Below are 24,386 nucleotides of genomic sequence, written 5' to 3' on the forward strand. Positions count from 1 at the left end.
GCGGTCCGTGAGTTCGAGCCCTGCATTGGGCTCTGGGCTGATGGCTCGGAGCCTGGAGCCTGCTTCCAATTCTATGTCTCCCTCTCTCTCTGCCCCTCCCCCATTCATGCTCTGTCTCTCTCTGTCTCAAAAATAAATAAACGTTAAAAAAAATTTTAAAATAAATAAATCAAATAAAATAAAGACTACAAGCCAAAATGTTCCACATGGTTCCTGCCACCTCTGACGTTGTGAGACTAACACCCACGTGTGAGCGGAAATACCAACAGCTCTGTACTCTTGGGACATAACACCCTTTTGTTTATTGGGGAAGGCTGCAGGGACTCCCTGCACTTTGCTTCTGGGGCTTCTTTCCCAAAGCCAACAACTATCGAGTACAAAAACCAGACCAACTAACAAACCAGTTAGTCATGTTGTCTCTGGCCTGAAGGCAGAGTATGTACCCCGCTTGGGTCCTTGAAGCTCCTAAATGATTCTGTGTGACAAAACACGGCTGTGCTTGACAAGGAGTCTGAGGCAAGACTGTCAGGCCTGCCTCTGAGCCACTGTGTAACTTTCGGCAAGTCACTGCCCCTCTCTGGGACTTAACAGCCTCATTTCTAAAAGAGGAACGGGACAAGACGATTTCTGTGGCTCCTTCCAACCCTCACATTCGAAGGCTCTATGTACCGAAAGTGAAATTGTGTGCCTGGCACATGGTCACACAAATAACCACACTGACAACAAAGGCCTATGCAGTGTTTGCAGAGTGGAAGTGTAGCTGGCACTCGGAGAAGGGAGAGTGTGGGGTGGGGGCTCGTGGGGACCTCAGTCGAGGGAACAGACATGGATCCTGGTGACATCTCAACTTCTAGGAGGAGAGCCCAGCCCTCCCAGGCGGCCAAGACCTGCTTCCTGGAGCCACGTGAATATGAGAATTGATGGCAGACACAAATCCAGGCTTCCTGTGGACACCAGAAGCGAAAACCCACTGAAATGTTAACAGCACCGCTGTTCTTTCTCTACCTGGATCCTGGGGCAAGAAAACAGCATCCGAATAGTGACTGAAGGACACGTAGCTCTCGGGCCCATCTATGAGTCCGTCATTGTGAGGGTTAAAGGTGATGTTGGTGAAGCCGGCCACACAAGCCCTGTAGGATGACAAGAAGGAAAGAGGCTGCTGAGACATGGCCACCACCCCAGGCACGTAGGGCTTTGCGCTTGGGAGGCTCAGCCCCAAAGGGCAAGAACCACCAGGCATTACCGATAGGAGCCCAGGGGTTCCAGCTTGCCGTTGTAATAGCCGTGCGTGGTCGACTCGTTCCCAACGTCAATTTCGTATTTCAAGACTTCAGACAAGTCCTGAGAACGTCTCTTTTCTTCTGTTGTTATGAGGTATGTCACGTAAGTATTTGAGGCCCCCTTTTTGAAATCTTCATATGTATATCTCAAAACATCTGCAGATGGGCGAACAGCTAAGAAAGACACACAGAAGGAAAGTCCTGAGAAAGGGATTCCAGACAAAGGTTTACGTCTCGCCCACGTCTACATAATGACATTGACACTGGGTGATAACGATTACAGTGATGACAGAGCACAAGGGTGCTCTCGGTCCAGGCTTTACCTCTGTTGAGTTCTAACTGTTTGACTTACATAATCTCTCTGCACTAAACGATAGCAACTAACAAGAGTCTCATCACATACGTTGACTAGTCCCATCTTACAGATGGGAAAATGAAGGCCGGGAAAGCTAGCAGGACCTGGGCCCAAGGCCACACCGCCCACACAGTGGGGTTGATTTCTAACCCAGACCATCAGCTTGGAGCGTGTGGTCTCATCCACCACAGGCTGGTACTGGTCATTGTGGTCACTAGGAAATACTGCCTCCTTCATTCGGCGAAGGTATAAGCTTGGATGTTGCCGAAAACCTTTCCAACACAACGACTTGAAACAGACCCCAAACAAAAAGCCAGAGAGACTGAGAGATCTCAGCATTAGTTGTTGAAACTCTGCCGTGCGTTTATGACACCAGCAAAGTCCTTGTCTTTCAGGATCCCCACTCCCCTTACAAGGTGCTTGATCTCTACGTCCTCGAGGAGGTGAGGGCAGTTATCATGGGCTGAGAGAACGGACAGAGGTGCCCCTGCGTGATTCATATTTAAAGAATCAACAAAAACAACAGAACTGGGTCCTGAAAGCCCAGCCTTGTGCAAAGCACCCACACACAGCTAACAAAGACACCCTCTAGTCGTGCCCTCCTTCCCACCAAAGAATGTAAAGGAGCCCTGTCAGGAAAGGGGGCTTGGGGGCCTCCTCCACTCTCAGCTGTGAGGATGGCTCTTTGCAAGTTCCTACCACAAATGCAAACCACTTTCTGTTTTCCTTCAAGAGACAGCCACCCTTTGAGTATGGTGGCGGGGGGGGTGGGTGTGGGTATGTGAGCGTGTGGGTGAGAGAGGGAAAGAGAGAGAGTTGCTTAAGACTAATATTCTGCCACCTCGAGGGCCCTGTGTTGTAAAAGAGAAGAAAAACCTAGATCAGAGGTCAGCAAGGTAGGATCCACAGGCCAAATCCAGCCAGCCACCCCTTCCGGTAGACAACATTTTATGGGAACAGCCACACTCATTCTTCACACATCTTCCGCGGCGGTCTTGTGCCACAACAGCAGAGTCAGGTGGCCGCAACAGAGACTGCATGGCCTGCAAAGCTTAAACTCTTTGCAATCCAGCTTTTTACAGAAGGCCTGTCAATCCTGACCTAGACCGTCGGGCAAATAGCTCACCCACCCGCTTCTCAGTGCCAAAGCGTGGGCTACAGTGTAAAAACAGACACATATTTGTAGCTCTAATGTGCCTCAGTGGGCACAGGAATGGCACCCGGTCACGACACAGCTCACTGGCTGTTTAACCCGTAACTGACCCCTCCTTACCGTCCCCAGTGGTGAGAATGAGCGCATAAGCTTTGATGGGTCCGTGGCTGGCTTCAAACCCACTGAACTCAACCTTTACCGAATTGTGACTGATGGATGTAATATTCGGGGATCCGTCTGGAGAAGGGGGATCTAAAACAGAACAAAACAAAACATGATCACCCACCATTTAAAATCAAAGAAGAGGGGTGCCTGGGTGGGTCAGTTGGTTAAGCATCTGACTTCGGCTCAGGTCATGAACTCGTGGTTCATGGGTTCGAGCCCCGCGTCGGGCTCTGTGCTGACAGCCTGGAGCCTGCTTCGGATTCTGTGTCTCCCTCTCTCTCTGCCCCTCCCCCTGTTCGTGCTCATTCTCGATCTCTCTCTCTCTCTCTCTCAAAATAAGAAATATATAAAAAAAAAAAAAAGAACAAAATGATTAAGGAGGCATTTGCTACCATGCCCTCAAGTCCTGCCCTTGCTGTGGGAGTGGTGTGCTGGGCTCATCCAGAGCAAGGGGCAGGGAAGGGCAGTGGAAGGCAGAGCTGCAGATTCCCCCAGCTCACAATGGCACCTCCAGCGTGCCCCGCCACATGCCTGGAGAAGGCTCCCGGCAAACTTGCTAGTTGAAAACAACCTCCCTCTCCTATGTTTCCCCAGCCCCTTCTGACCCAGAGGCGGCAGGTGCCGTATCCTGAAAAGCAGGGCAGGAGGAGAGCGACAGATAAAAGGCCTGTGTGGCTGGAACTCAAGGAGGGAGCTGTCCGCAGCACCTGCCCACTGCGTGGACGCGGCACCAGATGGCTTGGTCGCTGAGGACCATGATGGAACAGAACAGATACCCAGAGGGAAGCAAAGCTGCAATGGAGAGAAGGCACTTTCTCCTGAGACCTGGCTGTGTTCCTGTTCCACATCCTTCACACTAAAGTCCTCATTTTTGCCTGAGTTGGTTTAAAATGCCAACCAGAGAAACCCGACCGACCCTCTTCCTAGAAACCAGAAAAGCACACACAGGAATGTCCCACGAGTGACCCTCATGATGACATGCCTCCCCTTTCTGAGATGAGCTTGTGCGGTCACCCTCTGGATGAACACGAAAGAAGAAAATGCTGAATTAAAGATGATCCTTCTACACACACACACACACACACACACACCATACACACATGCACTCTACCTAAATTTGTCTCCCACGTACAGTTTGAGTGTTTTCATTAGTGTGTCAAGATTCCAGGAGGCTGAGAAAGCTGAACAAAAACACCACCGCGAGGCTCCCACACGTGCGCTGGCCAGCACGGCAGCCGCCAGCCACCCGGAACAGTTAGCTCTGAAAATATGACCAGCCCAAACTCGGATGAGCCACACACATGAAACACGGACTGGACGTCAAAGACTTAGCACGAAAAAAGAATGCAAAGTATCTCATCAGTAATCGACTTCACAGAGATCACACAAATTACTTCACCCAGTGAAACGATAATGTTTTCAACATAATTCAATAAAATGTGATTGAAATCAATGCCAGCTGTTCCTTCTTACCTTTTTTAACGCAGCTCCTAAAAAAGGTTAAATTCTGCAGGAGACTCACATTTTCTACCGGGCCGTTGCAGCTCTGAACCAGGCTTCGGCAACCACTCAAGTAACTGACAGCAGTGACCGCTTGGAGGCGCCGTTCCCAGGTCTAATCGCCAACCGCCTGGCCAGACTTCCTAACACAGGCTCCCAGGATTCCCCCCCAGCGCTCTGCCTTTGAGCTGCCCAGAGAGGACTAGACTGTGGGTGGCAGGCTAACTCATCTACCTGCAAGACTGGAAACGCTTTCCCTCTCTCTGCTTAGCTGAATCCTATGCTCCAGGGGCCCCGTCTGCCTTACTCACCGGTGTCCCTTACCCCAGGCACACACGGTGCAACAAACAAATATTGGTTAAAAGACCATCACTTCAATTCCCCCAGATTTACCCATCCCACCAACGCTTCCTACCTCTCCTGGGGAAATTGCAGCTCCGCTTTTCTAGTAAATAAAAGACGTGTTAAATTTGTATATGAAAATTCATCTGAGGAAAGGGAGAGCTACAGAATAGAAAGTAAGAGAATCCCTGGACTAAGTAAGTGGTCATTATCCAACCCTACCATACTGTTCAGGCTCAGAAACTACTTCTGACAAGTTCCTTCTCTTCACCAGGCACTGAGCGTAGCCCTAGAGATACCAAATCAGATGTGGCTGATGTTCCTCAGCAGCTCAAGAGATGACGTGATTAAAGAGAACTACAAAAAGGTTCATTATTTCCATTATGTTCTAGAGTGCTGCAGAAACCCAAAGGAGTGTGACCCAGGGCCATCCTCTACAGTGTGGACTACACAACTCCAAGGAGCCCCATGCACACTGTAGTCCATATGAATGGTATCCCCTGGAATTGTGTGCTGCACAACCTGAGCAGCCATACATGGCCGCTGTCAAGTGGCCTTCCATACAAATTACCTCATCTAATTTGTTTAACAGTCCTGAAAGCTAGTCTTACTTCCCCTTTTTATAACGAAGAAAAAGGCTCATAGAGGTTACGCAGCTTCTCTGAGATCGCACAGCTAGTAAAAGGCAGAACTTAGAATCAAACCCAGGTTGGCCTGTCAAAATCCAACACTCTGTCCACAGAACCCCTCCACCACTTTTCAAGTCAGTGTCCCTGTAATAAGAGGCCTTTTTCTCTTACTATGTCAACCACGAGTTCTTTGGAAATTGTCCAGAAACACTCTGATACCCTAAAGGAAACACATCCAGGGGTTGAAAAGCACAAAGCAAAACCAACCCGCCAGGCTGATCTAAGACATAACATTGGCAAAGACATGGCGAGCAAAAGACAGATAAAAACGAAGCAAAGATATAAGAAGCAACTTTCTTCCAAAGAAATAAGAACGATGAGCCTGAAAAGTCTGACTACGGGGATCCCCTGTGCAGTGAGTGACCCCCCCACTCTCCAAAACAGCCGGAGAGCTTATCAATATGGATTCCAGGGAAATAAGAATCTTGACCGAATATATGATAATAGTGAATAAAAGTAATGTTCAATTTTTCAGTGATGGTAATGGCAATATGGTTATGTCTGAAAGAAACGGGAAAGGAGCCCCTATCTTGGAGAAGTACCTCTTAAAGTATTTATAAATAAAATTATAGAATGATGAGGACTGGTTTCAAAGTAATCCAATCAGGGAGGAGGGGGGTATAAATGAAAGAAGATTGGTCAAACTCCGACAAATATTTAACTGGGCGATGATGGATATGTGGGTTTCTTTATGCTTGCCTCTACTTCTGTGTACATTTGAATATTTCTATGAAAATGCTTTTCTCATGTAATATAATAAAGGAACTCACTACCTAAAAGAAAATGTGGCAGCGAATTTTTCTGTAAAGCAAAGGAAACTTTCGGGATGTTAAAAATGAGTCTCTCTTACCCTGCTCTTCAAGACTTGATTTCTACAGATTTGGGTTAACAGTCTATGCCAGCAGAAACAAATATTTTAGGGGCGCCTGGGTGGCTCAGTCGGTGAAGTGCCCGACTCTCGGTTTCAACTCAGGTCACGATCTCACGGTTTCGTGGGTTCGAGCCCTATGTCTGGCTCTGTACTGGTGGGGCGGAGCCTACTTAGGATTCTCTCTCTCCCCCTCTCTGCTTGCCCCTCCCCCTCTCATTCTGTCTCTGTCTCTCAAAATAAATAAATAAACTTAAAAAATATATATTTTAGCAGAAATTTCAAAAGAAATATGGATTTCTAGGCCACACGTGCAGACCCGCTGGGTCAGCGTTCTCCAGGGGTGGACCACAAAGCCCACCTGTGATGCCAGTGAGGCAGGTGTTTTGGGTGGGAGGTGCCGTCTTGTTACAGGACAAGGCAGTGATGCTGATGTTGTAGGAGGTAGAAAAATTCAAATATGTGACATTCGTCCAGTACTCTGTGCCGTTCTCCGAGGAGCAGCTCTCCAGGTCTGTCACATTTTTCCAAGCCCCTCTGCTGATCTCCAGCCCGAAGCCTGTGTTGGTGCCGGGAGGGCAGGCCCACTTGAGAATCAAGGTTGGCTCTTTGGGGACCACCTCGCAGCGGAAGGAGGCTACTGGTGCAGGATCTGCAAGGGAAGCACAGCACATCATCAGAGTCCGGGACGGGTGCCTTTGCAAAGGCCGGCACTTGGAGGGCAGTCGAATCCCGGCTCATCTGTGATGAGGAGACAGCCGTGCAGAATGGTAGAAGACGCAGAGGCTGACGTTGAACCAGGCATTACTGAACTGTGTGACCCTGGGCCGGTTACCCAACCGAGCCTCAGCAGCAGGACCGTATGAGGATTCTGTGAAAGTGGCTGTCAATCACCACCCTGGAAGAGAACGGGGCTCTGCGAGAGCTAGCGCTGTCATAACAGTATGGAGGCAGCAACTCCTTCATTCTGGGGCCCTCCTGACAATCCTTCTGGAAGAGGTAGGGTTAATACTGCCCCACTCTGCCGATGAAGCAACTGAGGCTTTGAGAGGTTGCATAAGTTGCTGAAGATGACCTGGTTGCTAGGCAACAAAGCCAAAACTGGACCCCGGGTTTCCTGAATCCAAGTGCAGGGCATTTTGTATACACACAACATGCGGAATAATCAACAGTAAATGGGATCGGTTTCTTCATCTTTCAAATGGTGTGTTGTCTGTCTCTACCTGTCTGAGGACCAATAGAGTTTTGTTGACGGCCGACCCTAAACTGCTGTAAATAGAGAGCTCTGTACTAAGGTGCTGGGGGCAGAATATTATCACTGCTGCAGTATTTTAAGGCAGGAAAAGCATTAACGAACCACCCATTAACAGCTCCCACATGCTCCGCCAGAGGCCTGGGAAAGTAACCCGCCCAACGCACCGCTACCCCCACAGCCCCTGTTCCAGCCACCCCCAGGCATAAATGCTCGTATGTATTTTTCTCTTGCTCTAGACTGCAATAATTACAGCGAGGGTAAGTCTCGGCAGCAGAAGCCACCCAAATCCCAAAGATCAGCTTCTAGACCAGGTGGACGGGGCCCGAGGAGCAGGGGTGACTCGGAGCTACAGGGATTTCTGTAGCAGCTCCACCTGAAAGGTCAGAGGTCATCAAAGTGCCAGCTCCTACGCTACCAGGGAGGCTGATCCGATGACAGCCCTCAGCTTCCAAATCAGCCTGAACACACCTGAGCAGCTTGGTCTAAGCAAGGAAAGAGGTAGGTACAAAGAGGGGGAAGAATAAGGTGGTGCACGGGCGCCGGGGTGACAAAGGTGCCCCAATCAGACCCGTGAGCCCAAGTACTCACAGCCATCTGTAGAACACTCCCTGGGTTGCTCTCTGAAAGCTCCTTAGGTTAAACACAGGGCTACCTTTCTCTTTATAGCACTTTTTACACTGAGAGATAAGGACTGAGAAAGGCAAAAAGGCTGAGCATCCATTTTAACAATATCCTTTTCAATCTTCTTCAGTGGGAAAGCCAAATCATGAACCACAAGCCTGAATGGCATCCCTCTCCTAGCCCGTCACCTCCCGGGGCCGCACCACCTACCCATCACCCTCTTGCTCCCATTGGTCCACTCCTGCCATCCTGGCCTCCTGCTCTTCCTGCAACACAGCAGGCATACTCCAGCCTCAGGGCCTTTGCACTGGCCTTTCCTCCGCCTATGATGCTCTACACCCTGACAGCCATCTGGCCGGCTCCTTCACTTCCTTCAGGTCTCTGCTCAACAGTCACTTTTTCACTGAGGCCTTCCCAGGGCATCCTACATAAACATCTCCTCTCCCCCTTCTCTGTTCTTTTCCCTCTCCCTAGCAGTAATCATCATCTAATGACTGATTATCTGTCTGTCTTCTCCACCAGAATCGAAGTTCCAGGAAGGCAGAGACTTGGGGGTGTCCCTTAACAGCGCCTGGCGTATAGTAAGTGTTGCATAAATATCTGCTGGATGAATAAATGAGGAGGACAAGACAGCCCTACTAAGCTAATGGGCTCTCTCGGAGAGTCCAGGGTCTGTTACCACACACGACCCGAAACCTAATAAACTAAAGCCTGCAGAGGACCTACCTGCAAGGTCAGCACCACACAGGAAAGAGTGCAGGAGGCACCTGAGGCTACTCACCTGTACAGAATGACTGCCTGCCAGATGCCAGTGGCGTGGTGACATTTCCCACTTGGGTGAAGATCTCCACTGTGTATGACGAGCCAGGTATTAACTCAGTGACGGTAGCATAGGTGACGCCAATGTCTGTGACTAGTTGTGTTGCTTGGCTGAAATTTCCATCCTTCCCAATATAAAGGTAGTAGGTATACCTGGGAGAAGCTTCATCCAAGTTCTGCCAATTTAAGGTTGCTTCCGTGGTGCTGGTATTTACTTCAATGTTGGCTACGTTGCTGGGCCCTTAGTTTAAAAAAAAAAAAAAAAAAAAAAAAAAGGCACGGATAAGCCTTGAATTCCAGGACTATTTTATTTACTGCATCTAAAAATAGCCTGGCTCCTGGGTGCCTGGGTGGCTCAGTCGGTTAAGTGTCCGACTTTGGCTCAGGTCAGGATATCACGGTTCGTGGGTTCGAGCCCCACGTCGGGCCCTGTGCTGACAACTTGGAGCCTGGACCCTGCTTCAGATTCTGTGTCTCCCTCTCTCTCTGCCCCTCCCCCACTTGTGCTTGCTCTCTCTCTCTCTCTCTCTCTCTCTCTGTCTCTCAAAAATAAACAATAAAAAAAATTTTTTTTTTAACAATTAAAAATAGCCTGGCTCCTTTGAGGAAAGAATAAATAAAGCTAATATTTGCTGACTCAAAATACAGAAGGCTTCCCAAAAAGACATTCAGAAAATAATTATACAGATTAAATCTCAAAAGAATTCATTTTCCAGGCTTCTTTTTTAAGTTTATCTGAAATATATTTTCCAGGTATAATTTCGTATCTGTTTTGGAAATCTGATTAATGAAAGAGAAAATATATGCGAAAAAGATAATACAAACTACCATCTATCTGTACCATATAGTTAGATCAAACATTAGCAAGATGCCTTCCTTACTACTCTGCAAGCAAAGCTCCCCATTTGAGCAGTATCTTCTAATGTCACCAAGACAAGGTGACTCTCCTCTAGTCCGTATTCCCAAGGAATGAATGGAATAATTATGTTGTCCATGTTTATCGGATCTTTCTGCTTCTAAGGACAATTCCAAGCTCACACAGCTCAGCACCAATGCCCCAAGAGAACACCAGAACCTTTGCGGAGGCCAATGTTTTCAGCTTAAGCAGCTTCAGATTCTACCTGGAATCAGATTCTACCTGGAATGGCCACTTACCTCACCGTGTAACCAATGCTTGCTTCCCACCCTCCAGGAGAATCAGAAAGAACACCACTTACCAGGGTGTCCTTAAGAGACTTACATGTGTACTGTGCCGTGCAGCTGGGCTTCCCCTGGATGTGGTTCACCTCTGGAAAGATCGTGATGTTATATAAGGTGCCTGGAACCAAATCCCTGAGAGTGATCTCTTTGCGAGAACTGTTTATCTTGTCAGAGCCGCGCTCGGACTGTATAACTAGGTGGTAGGTGTATTCGGAAGCATTGTCCGTACTCTGCCACTCTAACTCCATCCCGGTTGTGGTGACGTTGAACACGCGGATGTCAAAGACGGCACTGGGATCTGGTGGGAGGAAAGGAGGTACAAAGGAAGTGTCAAGGACCATCTTAACACCCAGCTTTATTGCAAAGTGTCCAGAGAACTTGCTCTTTTGCCAGCAAAGTCTCAGACGAGTTCACAGAGGGCAAACTCCAAAGCAAGCGAGAAACACGCACACTCCTGTCTTTCGAGAATTTTGGCTCTTCCGTAACACAGATGAGCGAGCTTACCAATCTGTCCTGTGGGTTCTCTGGTCTTTCGCTTTTGTCATAAAAACGCCCCCTTTGGGGGTCTTCTGGGGTGAGGGTCTTATTCAGATTCCTGATCTGAGTGCTGATGACCAGATGGGTTCAGTTGGTGAAAATGCATCAAACTATGCACTTATGATGTGTGTGTTTTCAATATGTATAGTACAGCTCAATAAATAGTTTGGTGTGTGTGGGGGTGTGTATGTGTGTGGGGGTGAGTGGGCGTGTGTGTGGATGTGTGTGTGTTTAATCTAACTCCCTGAAAAGAAAACGTTTTCCTGTAACACAGGCATATACCAAAAAGAAAAACTGAAATGGACAGCTGACGTTTGCTAGGTTGAGAGTATTCAAGGCCAGGGTGGAGAAGGGAAAACACACATACGCACACCCCCCAACCACCCTCCCAGCTGGGGTCAGAAGAGAACTCTCCCACAGGGGTACTCGGGGTACCCTGCTCCCCCCCATCTCACCTCTACACACCGAACCAGCTGTAATGTGCATGCACAGATCGAGGCCCAGAAATAACCATGTAAGCTACTACTTTTCTGCCCTTGCTTTCAAAACATTTCTCTCTTTACCTGGGAACCCAAGTCACCTCTCGTGAGAGGAACTGAGTGAGGGGACAAAAGAGGGAAATATTTTCACTGTAAAACCTTGTGTGTATGTGTGTGTGTGTGTGTGTGTGTGTGTGTGTGTGTGTGTGTGTGTTTTACATGCATGTACCACACGCATGTACTCTCTTCCAAAAAAAAAAATTTTTTTAAGTGGCTCCTCTGTAAAGGTAGGTAGCTTTGAGAGTCTTCTTTCCCTACCACCAGATTCCTGATGTCACAGGGATTCCACAGACAAAAGACCATAAAAGGACGCCATTATCTGGGTGGCTCAGTCAGTTGAACATCCAAATCTTGATTTTAGCTCAGGTCGTGATCTCAGGGTTCAAGGGTTCAAGCCCCGCGTCAGGCTCCATGCTCACCACATGGGAGCCTGCTTGAGATTCTCTACCCCTCCCACATGCATTCTCTCTCTTTCTCTCTCTCTCTCTCTCTCTCAAAATAAACTTCAAAAAAAGAAAAAAGTACATCATTATCTATAAATGTAAAAAAAAAAAAATAGAAATAACCTAAATATTCCATAAAAAGAGAAGGGCTCTATAAACTGTGATCTGGCTATATAATGAAACATCCTGCAGCCACTAAAAACATAAAGACCATACATACTATGGGAGGGAGGCGACAATATACACTGAGTTAAAAAAAACAGTTGAAATACAAATTACAATTATTTGTATAATAATTACAACGATGTAAACAAAACCTATGACTGTGGACACAGATGTGAAAGGAATTCAGCGGGGTGAGAAGGCAGAGTTCTTCTTGTTTCCCTTCCTTTCTATGGTGGCAAAATATCCATATCTATAATTTTAACCATCTGTAAATGTACAACTCAGAGGCATTAAATACATTCACAATTTTGTGACACTATCATCACTATCTATACCCAAAATATTTCATCACCCCCAACACAGACTCTGTTCCATTTAAGCAGCAACTCCCCACACTTCCCTCCCTGGTAACCTCTGTTCTCCTTTGGTCTCTATGAACTTGCCTATTCCAAGAACCACAGGTAAGTGGAATCATACAATATTTGTCCTTCTGTGTCTAGCTTCTTTCACGTAGCATAATGTTTTGAGGTTCATCCATGCAGTGGGTATCAGAATTTCATTCATTTTTATGGCTGAATAATATTCTATTGTGTGGATATACCACGTTTTGTCTATCCACTGCTCTCTGGACACTTGACTGCTTCTACTCTTGGCTGATGTAAATCGTGCTACCATGAACACTGGTATACAGATAACTGGTCGAGTCTCTATTTTCAATCCTTTGGGAAATATAAATATCATATAAATACATATACATACATATACACATATAAACATATGTACACAAACATACGCACACACACACACGCAGAATTGGAACTGCTGAATCATATAGCATTTGTTTCCCTTCTTCAAAATTGCCTTTAATGCTGTTATACTGACTTTAATAATAATGGAAGTTGTTCAACCATAGAATGATAATCCCCTAAGAGATTAGTGCCTTATTACCACTCTTCATGATTCCCATTCAATGGGACTCAATTAGAGGTTACAGTACAAGAGATGTAACTTCTCCTCAACGAATAGCCCTAAATTGCTTTGCAGCTGACCATCAGTCCACACTCTGCTTGAGACCTCATTCTTCAAAGCCAGAGGTCAGTTCACTCCTTTGTCACTCTGGGCCAGTTATAAAGCTCACAGAACTCCCATTTCCTGCTCTGGAAAACGGAGATGCTAACGGTGCCTACCTCGTGAAGTTATGACAAAAATTTTTAAATAAAAGATGAGAGCCCAGCACTTTGCAGACCCCCAATATATTAAGCTATTATCACATTAAGTTCTGGGCATTGGCAATTCACACAATATCAAGTGTCCCCCACCACGGTAATCCTCACGGTTAGCAACATTCTCAAAAGAAAAACAGAAATATATGTTGACGTTAAGACGCCATCTCAACAGTATAATCTAAAATTCAGACTTGAGGGGCGCCTGGGTGGCTCAGTCAGCGAAGCATCTGACTTCGGCTCAAGTCATGATCTCAGAGTTCATGGGTTCAAGCCCCGCATCGGGCTCTGTGCTGACAGTTCAGAGCCTGGAGCCTGCTTTGGATTCTGTGTCTCCTTCTCTCTCTGGCCTTCCCCCACTCATGCTCTGTCTCTCTCAAAGATAAATAAACATTAAAAAAATTTTTTTAACAAAAAAATAAAATTCAGACTTGAAATGGAATTACTGCATTTCATCTAAGGAATGCACTTTAGCAGTCCCTTATTTTGGAAACAGACCTTTCAAGGAACTATCAATGCCTTCACCCAACCAACAGAGTTGAAGAAACCTACACAAGGAGAATCTCAAAAGCCCAAATGATTTCATGTGTGCCTAAAGGAATTAGGCCTCGTTTTTTTATTCTTCCCTTCTATATAAAAGATTTCAATTCTCTTGCAATCAAAGCTCAAGGAATAGTGTATGTTTTCCAAGCTATCCCAAAAAATGTATTTCAAATTTTAAAAACAACAGTAATGAACATTAAATTGTTTTGATGAAATACTTTTATCAAGATCACTTAGGCTCAAAGAATAATGCTGTTTATGAAAGACTGTAAATAATCTACAATCTACTTTTCCAACAATAGGGGAGTACTTCAATAATTTATAATACATCCATATCATTGGTTCTTAAACTTTTGAATCTCAGGACCCCTTTACCTTCTTAAAAGAGAATTTTTATTTATGTAGGCTATATTTATATTTACTGTATTAGAAATAAAAAATGAAGGGGCGTCTGGGTGGCTCAGTTGGTTAAGCTTCCGACTTGGGCTTAGGTCATGATCTCACGGTTCATGAGCTGGAGCCCCACATCTAGCTCAGAGCCTAGAGCCTACTTCGGATTCTGTGTCTCCATCCCTCTCTGCCCCTCCCCCGCTCATGCTCTCTCACTCGCTCTCTCTCTGTCTCTCTCTCAAAAGTAAATAAAACCCAAAAAAAAATTTTAAAGAAATAAAAAATGAAGAATTTTTAAAACATAAGAATACACAAGCATACATTCCATTAGCCATCAGATTGATGATGTCATCCCTTGTCATATAGCATCTGGAAAGCTCCATTATACACCCATCATGAGAGAATAAGATTAAAAAAGCCAAATAAACACTTTAGAAGCAGTATGATAATAATAACAACTCATCAACTCCTTGAAAGAATCTAGGGGACTCTCAGAGATCCCTGGATCACACTTTGGGTAACAATGATCTAGCCCACAAGTCAACTAAGTTTTCCTTTAAGGGACACAGAATAAATATTTTAAGTATTGTGGGCCATATATTTTCTATTGCAACTGCTCATTTCTAGCACAAAAGAAGTTATAGATAGTATATAAACACATAAGCATGGTTGTGTTCTAATAAAACTTTATTTATAAAAACAGGCAATGGCCAGATGTGGCCCATAGGCCATTATTATCTGTTGACCCGATTTAGACAATGGAATGCCAGGAAGATATTAAAATTATCCTGTAGAAATATTTATACTGACAGGGAAGAACACTCATAATAAGCTGCTATGTGGTAAGAAGCAGATTATAAAACCACATGAATAGGATGACTTCAATGTTTGTAAAAGAAAAAATATGTAGGGGTGCCTGAGTGGCTCAGTCAGTTGAGCATCTGACTCTTGATTTCGGCTCAGGTCATTATCTCATGATTTGTGTGATGGAACCCCACAACTTCTCTCTCCCTCTGTCCCTTCCCCACTCTAAATAAATAAATAAATAAATAAATAAATAAATTAAAAAAATATAGGCACATATTTAAAATTAGAAAAGTTATCATTGATTATCTCACACATCAAAAATACACCAAAAGTTACCAGTGATTATTTTTGGTTGAGAGTTTACTATGTGATTTTCTTTTGCTTGTCTATGTATTTTACATAATGAATATGCATTACTGTCATTATAAATGTTTTTAAGATTTTCATTAGATAATTAAAAGCAATATTTGGAAAACCTGGCATTATAAATTATACTGATTTCCTTTAAGAAACACCACTGTTTTACAGAAAACACAGCCTATTTGCTTACCAGTTCTATTGTAAACCGTCTGGGACTCCCCTTCAGTCCCATTTGGTCCTTGTGGAAATATTTCAAAACGATACTTGGTTCCAGGGTATAAGCCACCAATGACAATACTTTGGTTTTGGGTGGCTGTTTCCAGCGGAGATTTTCCAGCTCCTTCCTCTGTGGTAAGTATCTTGAAGAAATCTGCGTCATTGCTGCTCCAAGCTAAGCCAACTTCCCTTGTGCTGACACTCGTCACTCGAAAGTCGGAAACTGGACGGGGGGCTGTGGGAAGAGAGTAAACAACTAGATTTAGAGCCTGGTTCTACAGAAAACAGGGTGACTGAACCTCACAAAATATTTACACTGAGATTATATGCACACTTGGGACATCCGACCTTTCTCTCTTCTTTGTATTATCACCTACAATGCCCTTAGCAACTGGTATTTTTGGCTACTGAGAAAACAGTTGGCTACAAGAGCATAGAAACTGCATGCTTAGGTTGTACAAAGTCATTCACCGGAAATGAGAGGAGGGGTGAACCCACGTGGGCACGAGCTAACACTCTGGGGTAGGACCTTGGCTGTTGCTGGCTGCTTTATCTCAAATACATTATTAGGCCTCCCAGAACCTCTGTTGAGGAACATGCAGTAGAGACTGCTGTTGACCCCTAAAACCCATTCCTTACCTGGCTTTTCCCTTAGTCGTACAACCCCAGATTTTTAGCTGTGTACCTGGCTGTCGGAAATAAAGACTATATTTCCCAGCCTCCTTTGCTGCTAGATTAGCCATGTGGCTGAGTTCTGGTCAATAGGATGTGAGCAGAAGTACCGTATGACTTTTAGGAAGTATCATGAACGCGTGGAGCACTACCTTCTGCCCTTCCTCCTCCTTGTAGCTGGAATGTAGATGCAATACCCAGAGCTCAGGCCGCCTAGCTCCAGAACGAGTACGGTGGCTGTGGTGGCACCTATGGCTTCCTGATCCCCAGATTACAGCTCAGAACATATATTTCTGGAGCCAACACCTACAGTGGGGGTTGCAGACTGTGACAAAACTGCACCCCTTAGTGTGGGAGCCATTCCTGGGTCCCAGCCTAAAGCCTGCTCCCCCAGCTGTTAAGAGTTGAATCGTGTCCCCTCAAAATTCATATGTTGGAGCCCTAACACCCAGTACCTCAGAAGGTGGTATATTTGGAGACAGGGCCTTTAAAGAGGTGATTACGGTAAAACAAGGTCATTAGAGTAGGTCCTAATCCAGTATATGACTGGTGTCCTGGTAAGAAGAGGAGATTAGGACACAGTCATGCACAGACCAAAGGACAACCACGTGAAGACACGGGGAGAAGACAGCCATCTTCCAGCCAAGGAGAGAGGCCTCAGAGGAGCCCAACCGTTCATCACCTTGATCTCAAACTTCTTGCCTCCAGAACTGTGAGAAAATAAATTTCTGTTGTTTAAGCTCTGCAGTCTGTGGTACTTGTAACAGCAGCCCTGGCAAAATAACACACCAGCCCTCCCAATAACTCTGCAAACCCTCGGCTCCCAGGATCGAGTTCCTTTGGGCTGAAAAAAGCTCATAAAAAGCTTCTGTTTCCTGCCACGGAGCCCTGGCTAACACTCCTCCATCCCGTCCTGCCTAGCACTGGTGCTGCTTCTATAAGGACAAAGAAACAAACTCCTGTTTTGTTTACGCCGTGCATCCTCGGGAAGTTTTTTTGTTACTCACAGCCAAACCTAGTCTGAACTAACAAAGGGACTGAAGAGTAAAAGTGTAGAAGGTGAGGAAGGGAAACCAGATTCCACTTACCCCAAACAGCCAGTCCAGAAGACATTTGTAAAGGTGCCTAAGGTGCACTTCCTAGCAAGCAACAGACACCCAAGTGAAGCATTCTGTGAAACGAGCCCTGGGTCCAGAGCCAGGCATCCCTGGGACCCACGTCTCTGCTCTGCCACTTTGCACCCTTGGGCAAATCATTCGGCTGGGTGGGGCTGCAGCCTCCTTATTTGTGAAACAGGGATCCTAATACCTACCATGGAGGCCATCGCAATACCCATAAAGCGCCTGGTATGGTACGATACTGTTATACTATGTACTACTGGTATACCATTATTGCTTTACTCTAATTCTCGCACCTTCTTTGGAACAGAAAGCATCTTTTTTTAATGTTTATTTTTGAGAGACAGAGAGAGAGACAGAGAGAGAGAGAGAGAGAGAGAGAGAATGAGCGTGCAAGTGGGGGAGGGGCAGAGAGAGAGGAAGGCAGAGAATCCAAAGCAGGCTCCAGGCTCGGCACAAACCCCAGTGCAGGGCTCGAACCCACGAACTGTGAGATCTTGACCTGAGCCGAAGTCAGACACTTAACTGACCGAGCCACCCAGGTGCCCTGGAACAGGAAGCTTTTTATTTGCTGCCTGTCATCTTCTCTTTAAAGCACAGGTAAGCAAAGAAAGGGTGAGATACATCTGTGCCCTGCTTCATTATAATGCCAGTATCCAAAGGACAGAGGGACATGAATAACCAGGTTCTTTTTGTCTCCGTGCATCATTTTGCCTCTACCATGCTAGAATGAATGGTCATTACAAGCGCAGGCTGGAGTCAGCCCAGCTGTTGAATCCTACCTCTGCCACATGTGTAACACCTCCCTACAGCACCTCTCTCAGCCACGGCTCCCTGATTCATAAAATAAGGCTAATTCCAACCAAGTCACAGGTCTGTGAACACCACATAAGACAGTGCAAGGAGGGGCGCCTGGGCGGCTCAGTCAATTCAGAGACCAACTCTTGATTTAGGCTCAGGTCATGATCTCATGGTTCATGGGATCAAGCCCTACATTGGGCTCTGCGCTGACAGCGTGGAGCCTGTTTGGGATTCTTTCCCCCCCCTCTCTTTCTGTTCTTCCCGCGCTCACATGCTCGCTCGTGCTCTCTCTCTCTCTCACACACAAAATAAAATTTAAAAGTGTAAAAAAGTAAAACAAAAAGAAGACAGTGCCAGGAAAGCATGTACACCATGTTCAGCACGTGGGGGGGTCAGTCAACGATCATCGTTACGACGGCGCACATCCGGAAGGAGGTTAGAATCCCTGTGGGCTCACACACTGAGCTGTGTTTTCCTCGAGGGTAGGGACAAAGCTTTGTCTTGTACCTGGGCCTGGCACATAGCGGGCAGGTGAGAGAGGTCAGCAAAACAATGAGTGAACTCACGGGTGTACACTTGGAGAAAACCCGGCACGCCCTCGGAACTGTTGCCAAGGAGAGGATGCACCGTGATGTTGTACAAGGTACTCGAGTTGAGCGAAGTAATGACGACCTGAGTCTCATTGACATGGAGGGTGAAGGAATCCGTCTCCCCAGTGACTTGTATCTTGTAGGTATAGACAGAGGACGACTCATTATCATTGATTTTCCAAGTCAGGGTCATGTTTGTTGCGTTGATGTCCACAACTTCAACGTCAAACACTTGACTGGCGACTGTGAAGACAGAAGAGGCATTAACAGTAACCAGAATGGCCAAGCCAGAGACAGAGACAGAGACAAACCATCATCAGGGCCTGTCATCCATTATGAGAAAGATTCTCAGCACTCATGCCTTCCTCTCCTACACATTTTCACCACAACATACATCAATGTATGGGGGTCCCAGCAAGTGTCAGACATCATCTTCAGTGAAGAGACGACCTGGCCAATTGCAACTGCATAGCTACCGCTTGGTTCTTATTGTGAGTTTACTCTTAGAGATATGACAGGCTCTTCAAACAACAACATGGACTCTACTCATGCCCTGCCCAGGTCCTGGGGTGACCCAGAAACACTCTCAAGCATATATGCTTCACCACAACATACATCAATGTATGGGGGTCCCAGCAAGTGTCAGACATCATCTTCAATGAAGAGACGACCTGGCCAATTGCAACTGCATAGCTACCGCTTGGTTCTTCTTGTGAGTTTACTCTTAGAGATATGACAGGCTCTTCAAACAACAACATGGACTCTACTCATGCCCTGCCCAGGTCCTGGGGTGACCCAGAAACACTCTCAAGCATATATGCTTCCAGAATGAACTATACAGGACCCATTAAAGATCACACACTTTAGCGCAAGGCAGGTCCGGGTTCCAAGGTTAGTTCTGCATTAATGGCCAGGTAGTTCTGAGGAAAATCACGTGAGCTCAGTCTCCTCATCTGCAAAATGGGGGTAACATTCCTAACCTCGAGAAAAGATAACACAGAGCTCTAATAATCTGCCACTGGCCCATCCTACCCTCCCAACCCATGCTGTCCGTCCCCTGCCTGCTCTGTGCCCTGGAAGGCTGACCCCTACATGCTGCGTCACTGCGGCTGGCAGGAAGGAGGGGCCCTGCCAGAGGCCCTGGGACTGGGTTCCACCTGCAAGCAATGTGAGCAGGCAGCCTGGAAGCAGAGGAGTAAGCAGTGAAGTGTTTCTCCCACAGACCTCTGCTCGGGCTGCCTGTTCTGACAAGGCTGCCTCTTCCACTGCCCCAGCCCCCACCAGGTTCCAGAAGCACCCCTTCTTCCCCTTGCTCATCAGCCTTAGAGGTGACTTCCTACCACGACTAATCTCAGGTGTCTCAACGTGCTCTGATGATTTCCTTAACCCCATCCCACCTAACGAGATGCTTGAAAAATGCTTTGTGCGAGACATGTATTGTGTGCATGTATGTACATCTAGATATGCACATATACACACACACATGCCACACAGAGAGGGTTAAAGTTACTATAATTATTACTTGTCAAGTGCTAGGACAGTTCACACAAACCAGGCCATGTGTATCCATATATCTGAGAGCCTAAGATGCAATCACTATTTTTTTTAATGTTTATTTTTGAGAGAGAGAGAGAGACACACACAGCATGAGCAGGGGAGGGGTAGAGAGAGAGGGAGACACAGAAACTGAAGCAAGCTCCAGGCTCCAAGCTGTCAGCACAGAATCCGATGCAGGACTCAAACTCAGGAACCACAAGATCATGACCTGAGCCGAAGTCAGATGCTTAACCGACTGAGCCACCCAGGTGCCCCTGCAATCACTATTTAATTCCGTTCAGACAGCTTTAAAAGCAGGGAACCCGAGGCCCACGCTAACCCACAAGACCCCTTTTAGCAAGTCAGGCAAAGGGCTCATCCTCTGGATGGAGCCAGCCCTGGGGTACATTGCTCAGCGAGGGGCCCATTCACCCCCCTCTTGCACAAGCATCTTGTGTGTAGGACGGCCCCACCGCTGTCAAAGGCACCCCTGGAGGGCCCCTTCTTCCTCCTCCTCCTGCCCCACCCTCTAGACACCGAGCCCTCCCACCTGCCAACCTGCTGGGTCACTGAGGATCCCCAGAAGCCAAGCGGCCTTTCCTATAGCTACATCCTCCCCTCCTCACCCACACACTGGCATCACCGGTAGAACGGGAAAGAAGAAAGGAGGGCACAAGTGGACCCTCCTTCAAGGTGGGCACAGGGAAAAGCAGTAATTCTTTACAGACACAACCTGTCATAGGCATCCTGCCCAGACTGTCCAGCCCCTGCAAGTGACATGGCCCGGCTAGTAACTGCCTCTGACAGAGACACCCAACTCACGAGCATACGATCACAACTCTCTAGGAACAAAGTCGACCCCTCCAGAATTACCAGGGTCCTCGAGCTGTCACCCGCTCCTCGTACCTCTCTACCTTCGTACCTCGGGGTCCACCACCTGCACTTTCACTCATAATGTTTCCTCGGTGGACATGTCTTCCTCCCTCTCTCCCTTTATCCAAATCCTAGTCTCTCTTCAAAGCAAGTTCAAATCCTGCCTACAGAAGAGGCCTTCCCTCGGGATTTGATGCTAAGATCGTTCTCCAGCCTTCCACTGTCTAGAGCACTCAGGGGGCAGCTGCAGTGGACGGTGGTCACGTGTCACCTGTGCGGCACCCAACAGCACCAAATCCCCCCTGACGTGCTCGTCATCCATGTAGAAGCCGGAGGACCACGCTCCCTTCCCCCAACGCAGCCATCCAGAAATCACGAACGTGACAGCGTCTCCATCTTGGGACTCGGACCCCTCAGGGTGTTACCAGGTCCCAGCTAGTAACCAGGTGTTACTAGCCTCCCAGAGATTCCTGGATCCTAGTCTTATTTTCTGCCCTGTATCCCCCAGCCCGCACCCCTTCTCCCTCCATTCTGTGGGTCTCTGACAGCCTTTGAGAACAGATATATTTTTGGGTCAGGTAACCAGAGTGGGAGTTCGTGTTGCCTCAACCAAGTCCCTGAGGGTGACACTGGTGCAGCATTTATTCCTGAGCCCACGGGGCCTGACCATGGACTTGTCAATGCGTGGATGTCTCTCTCGACTCCCCATCTATCCTGAACTCCCCTTAGGAAGGAACCATGCATTTCTTTGCCCCCTCGTCAGCACCAATCCGACACACCTCCAAATATTGGTCAGTTTACAGAGCGGAAATACCATTAAATTATAGGTAGGAAGAGCAATGCACATATCAACAAGCTTCCACAGAAAGATCAGCATGCATTGGAGGGGAGGCCAAAAAACAAAACAAAACAAAACAAAACAAAACAAAACAAAAAAACCCCAAAACAAGCAACAACAACAAAAAAAAACACCTCATTTTCTTACCTGAAGGGGAAAATACTTAACCAACAAATGACAAGAAGAATAGCTAATTATAAGAGAAAAATATTACACCAGCTTGTCCCACTGGCCTGGGTGCAGAGACACGAAAGGAAGACACGAGGTAGCACCTCGCGTCTGCACGTAGCAGCTGCCCGATACGCGTTAGTGAGCTTTTGAAAGAAAGAAGCGTCTTGGCCACGGAGTTAGGAGGAAACTCACTGGATTTGCTCTGTCCGAAATCTCTTCCAGAAAACTCCCTCTGACGACACAAGTACTTGTGAAGCAAGAGATAATGGAGAGACGAGAATCACAGAAGACCAAAGTGGGTGCTGGAAAACGCGGGCTGAAGACATTCTACAAAATTCAACATACCCGTCCTGAACGTTATGCGCTGGGGCCCTCCTTCTGTGCCATCTGCTGCTTGAGAATAGACAGCGGCACGGTACTGCGTGTCGGGCACCAACCCCGTAATCAGGACTTCCGTGTCTCCGGTCAGAAGATGGTCCGAAGACAGGTCCACACGTTTGAGCTGGTATCCAGACACGGGGGCCGTGTGGTTCCGGGGTTGCTGGGAGAAGCTCTCCGTGGCGTTGGCATCTACTTCCATCACAAAAGTCAAATACATTAACTGCAACGGAAGCACATGCCTGTCCGCCCACAGCACCTTCCCCATAAGAGGACACGTCAGGCAGCACCCACAGTTACTACACCACAAATTCTTCCCTTCCTCCCCCACAGAGAGACACATCCTCCTAGAAGGACCCTGATTTTCAGCAGCTCTTTCGCTCTCTACTTGTATCCCACGTACCACCCTCCTTCTCTTTCCAACTCGGCTGCTTTCAGCTCTTCCCCTTCTTTCAAGAAAATCGTCTCCCACCCAGCTCCAAAGGTGGTCATCTAGGGACGGCCATTGGACTCAAACCTGGCTAATCTGATCTCACTCCAGGAATTTCTCCCCTGGGCCAGACCCCTTCTGATAGGAGGTGAACTGAGGGACCTGCTGGTGGCCATTTCTCCCTGAGCTTTGGGGCAGGAGCCACTCTGAAGTCAAGGCCGATATGGAAGGAGGCAGGCGGAGGAGACGGGAGTCCCCTCATCTCTTGCTTCAGGGCCTTACTGCCCACAGCAGGAAAACAGACATGAGCCAACAAGTTGCTTTTCTAGCCCAGGCTATTTAAAGTCTGGTTTCTGTCAGTTGTGGTCAACAATCCTAACACCCCCGTCGTAGTACTATTTCCTGATGTGCAAAATGGGGATTAAGCACTTGTTCTTCTCAATTCACAGGGCTGCCTCTGAAAATGCTTCCAACCTGTAAATGGCTACTCCACTGCCAATGCAGAAGACATCTGCTAGCCCCGCTTGCTAAGTTTTGCTTTTCGCAACAGATGTGACAAGCTCATCCGATGGCCCTACTTGGGTTAATGCATCTAGTATTTGTTGAACTGAAAGTTTAAAGAGCTAAAGGGGCCAGCTCCTTTCCGGGATGCCAGACTCAGAAAGCTTCAGCCCCTGTTACCATTCTGAACCCCAATGATCTGACCTGTACAATGAGAACATTTCCCTCCTTCCTCATACAGATGTGGGGTAAAACTAAAAGTCTGGAGCAAAGCCCTCTAGAAATTCTAAAACTCTATACAACTACAAGAACAGTATTTCTTAAAACTATTAAGTTACTGAAAGTCAAAACCAGTATGGCAGATGAGAAGCACACTTTTGTAACTCACCTAAGCCACTATCTGTAACCGAGGACTCTCTCCCTTCCTCATTTGATTCTGAAAGACACAGGGTGACCTTGTGTCGAACCCCTGGTGTCAGGTGTGATATGTTGACCACCAAGACTTGAGGCAACTCCTTACAACTTTCAATGCCTTCAAGGAGCATCCGGCAGGTGGCAGTGTCATTGCCATTCTTCCAGGTAATAGCAACTTGCGTCACACCCACGAAGGAAACACGAAGATCAGAAACTTGACTCGGCTCTATTTTAAAAAACACACAATGGGCATTGATGGAACAAGGTATTTGCAGTCACCTTTCCTTGGGAATGACTGGGGTCACTGATGTTCCAATGTGACTCACTAAAAATACTTTTTTTATATCAGGGTCCTGTGCAAGTTCATCATTTCACAGCAGGAAATGATACAGAAAAGAATAAACCTGTAACCAAAGATTTTCAGGATCTCTGCTCTGCTCCACAACAGTTAACTTCAACAGTGATTTGAGAGTCTTCGAAACTGTCTTCAAAATTGTCAAACTGCAGGGGTGCCTAGATGGCTGAGTCGGTTCAGTGTCTCACTTTGGCTCAAGTCATGATCTCACGGTTCACGGGTTCAAGCCCCAGGTCTGG

The 24,386-nt window shown here is 47.0% G+C and overlaps 1 protein-coding gene across 1 annotated transcript in view; it reads right to left on the reverse strand.

Moving 5' to 3' along the window:
- PTPRJ (protein tyrosine phosphatase receptor type J) overlaps window positions 1–24,386 on the reverse strand; it is a 172,548-nt gene that overhangs the window by 25,353 nt on the left and 122,809 nt on the right. The window contains exons 4-13 of the mRNA XM_078433472.2: window positions 23,767–24,018; window positions 22,415–22,642; window positions 18,628–18,894; window positions 15,445–15,705; window positions 10,288–10,545; window positions 9,010–9,288; window positions 6,714–7,004; window positions 2,909–3,040; window positions 1,244–1,454; window positions 1,006–1,130 (exon numbers count right to left, since the gene is read on the reverse strand). Coding sequence (XP_078289598.2) covers window positions 1,006–1,130; window positions 1,244–1,454; window positions 2,909–3,040; window positions 6,714–7,004; window positions 9,010–9,288; window positions 10,288–10,545; window positions 15,445–15,705; window positions 18,628–18,894; window positions 22,415–22,642; window positions 23,767–24,018 — 2,304 coding nt within the window. The remainder of the gene's footprint in view (window positions 1–1,005; window positions 1,131–1,243; window positions 1,455–2,908; window positions 3,041–6,713; window positions 7,005–9,009; window positions 9,289–10,287; window positions 10,546–15,444; window positions 15,706–18,627; window positions 18,895–22,414; window positions 22,643–23,766; window positions 24,019–24,386) is intronic.

This window comes from Panthera onca, chromosome D1, assembly GCF_046562875.1.
Source record: "Panthera onca isolate mPanOnc1 chromosome D1, mPanOnc1 haplotype 2, whole genome shotgun sequence".
Lineage (NCBI taxonomy): Eukaryota > Metazoa > Chordata > Mammalia > Carnivora > Felidae > Panthera > Panthera onca.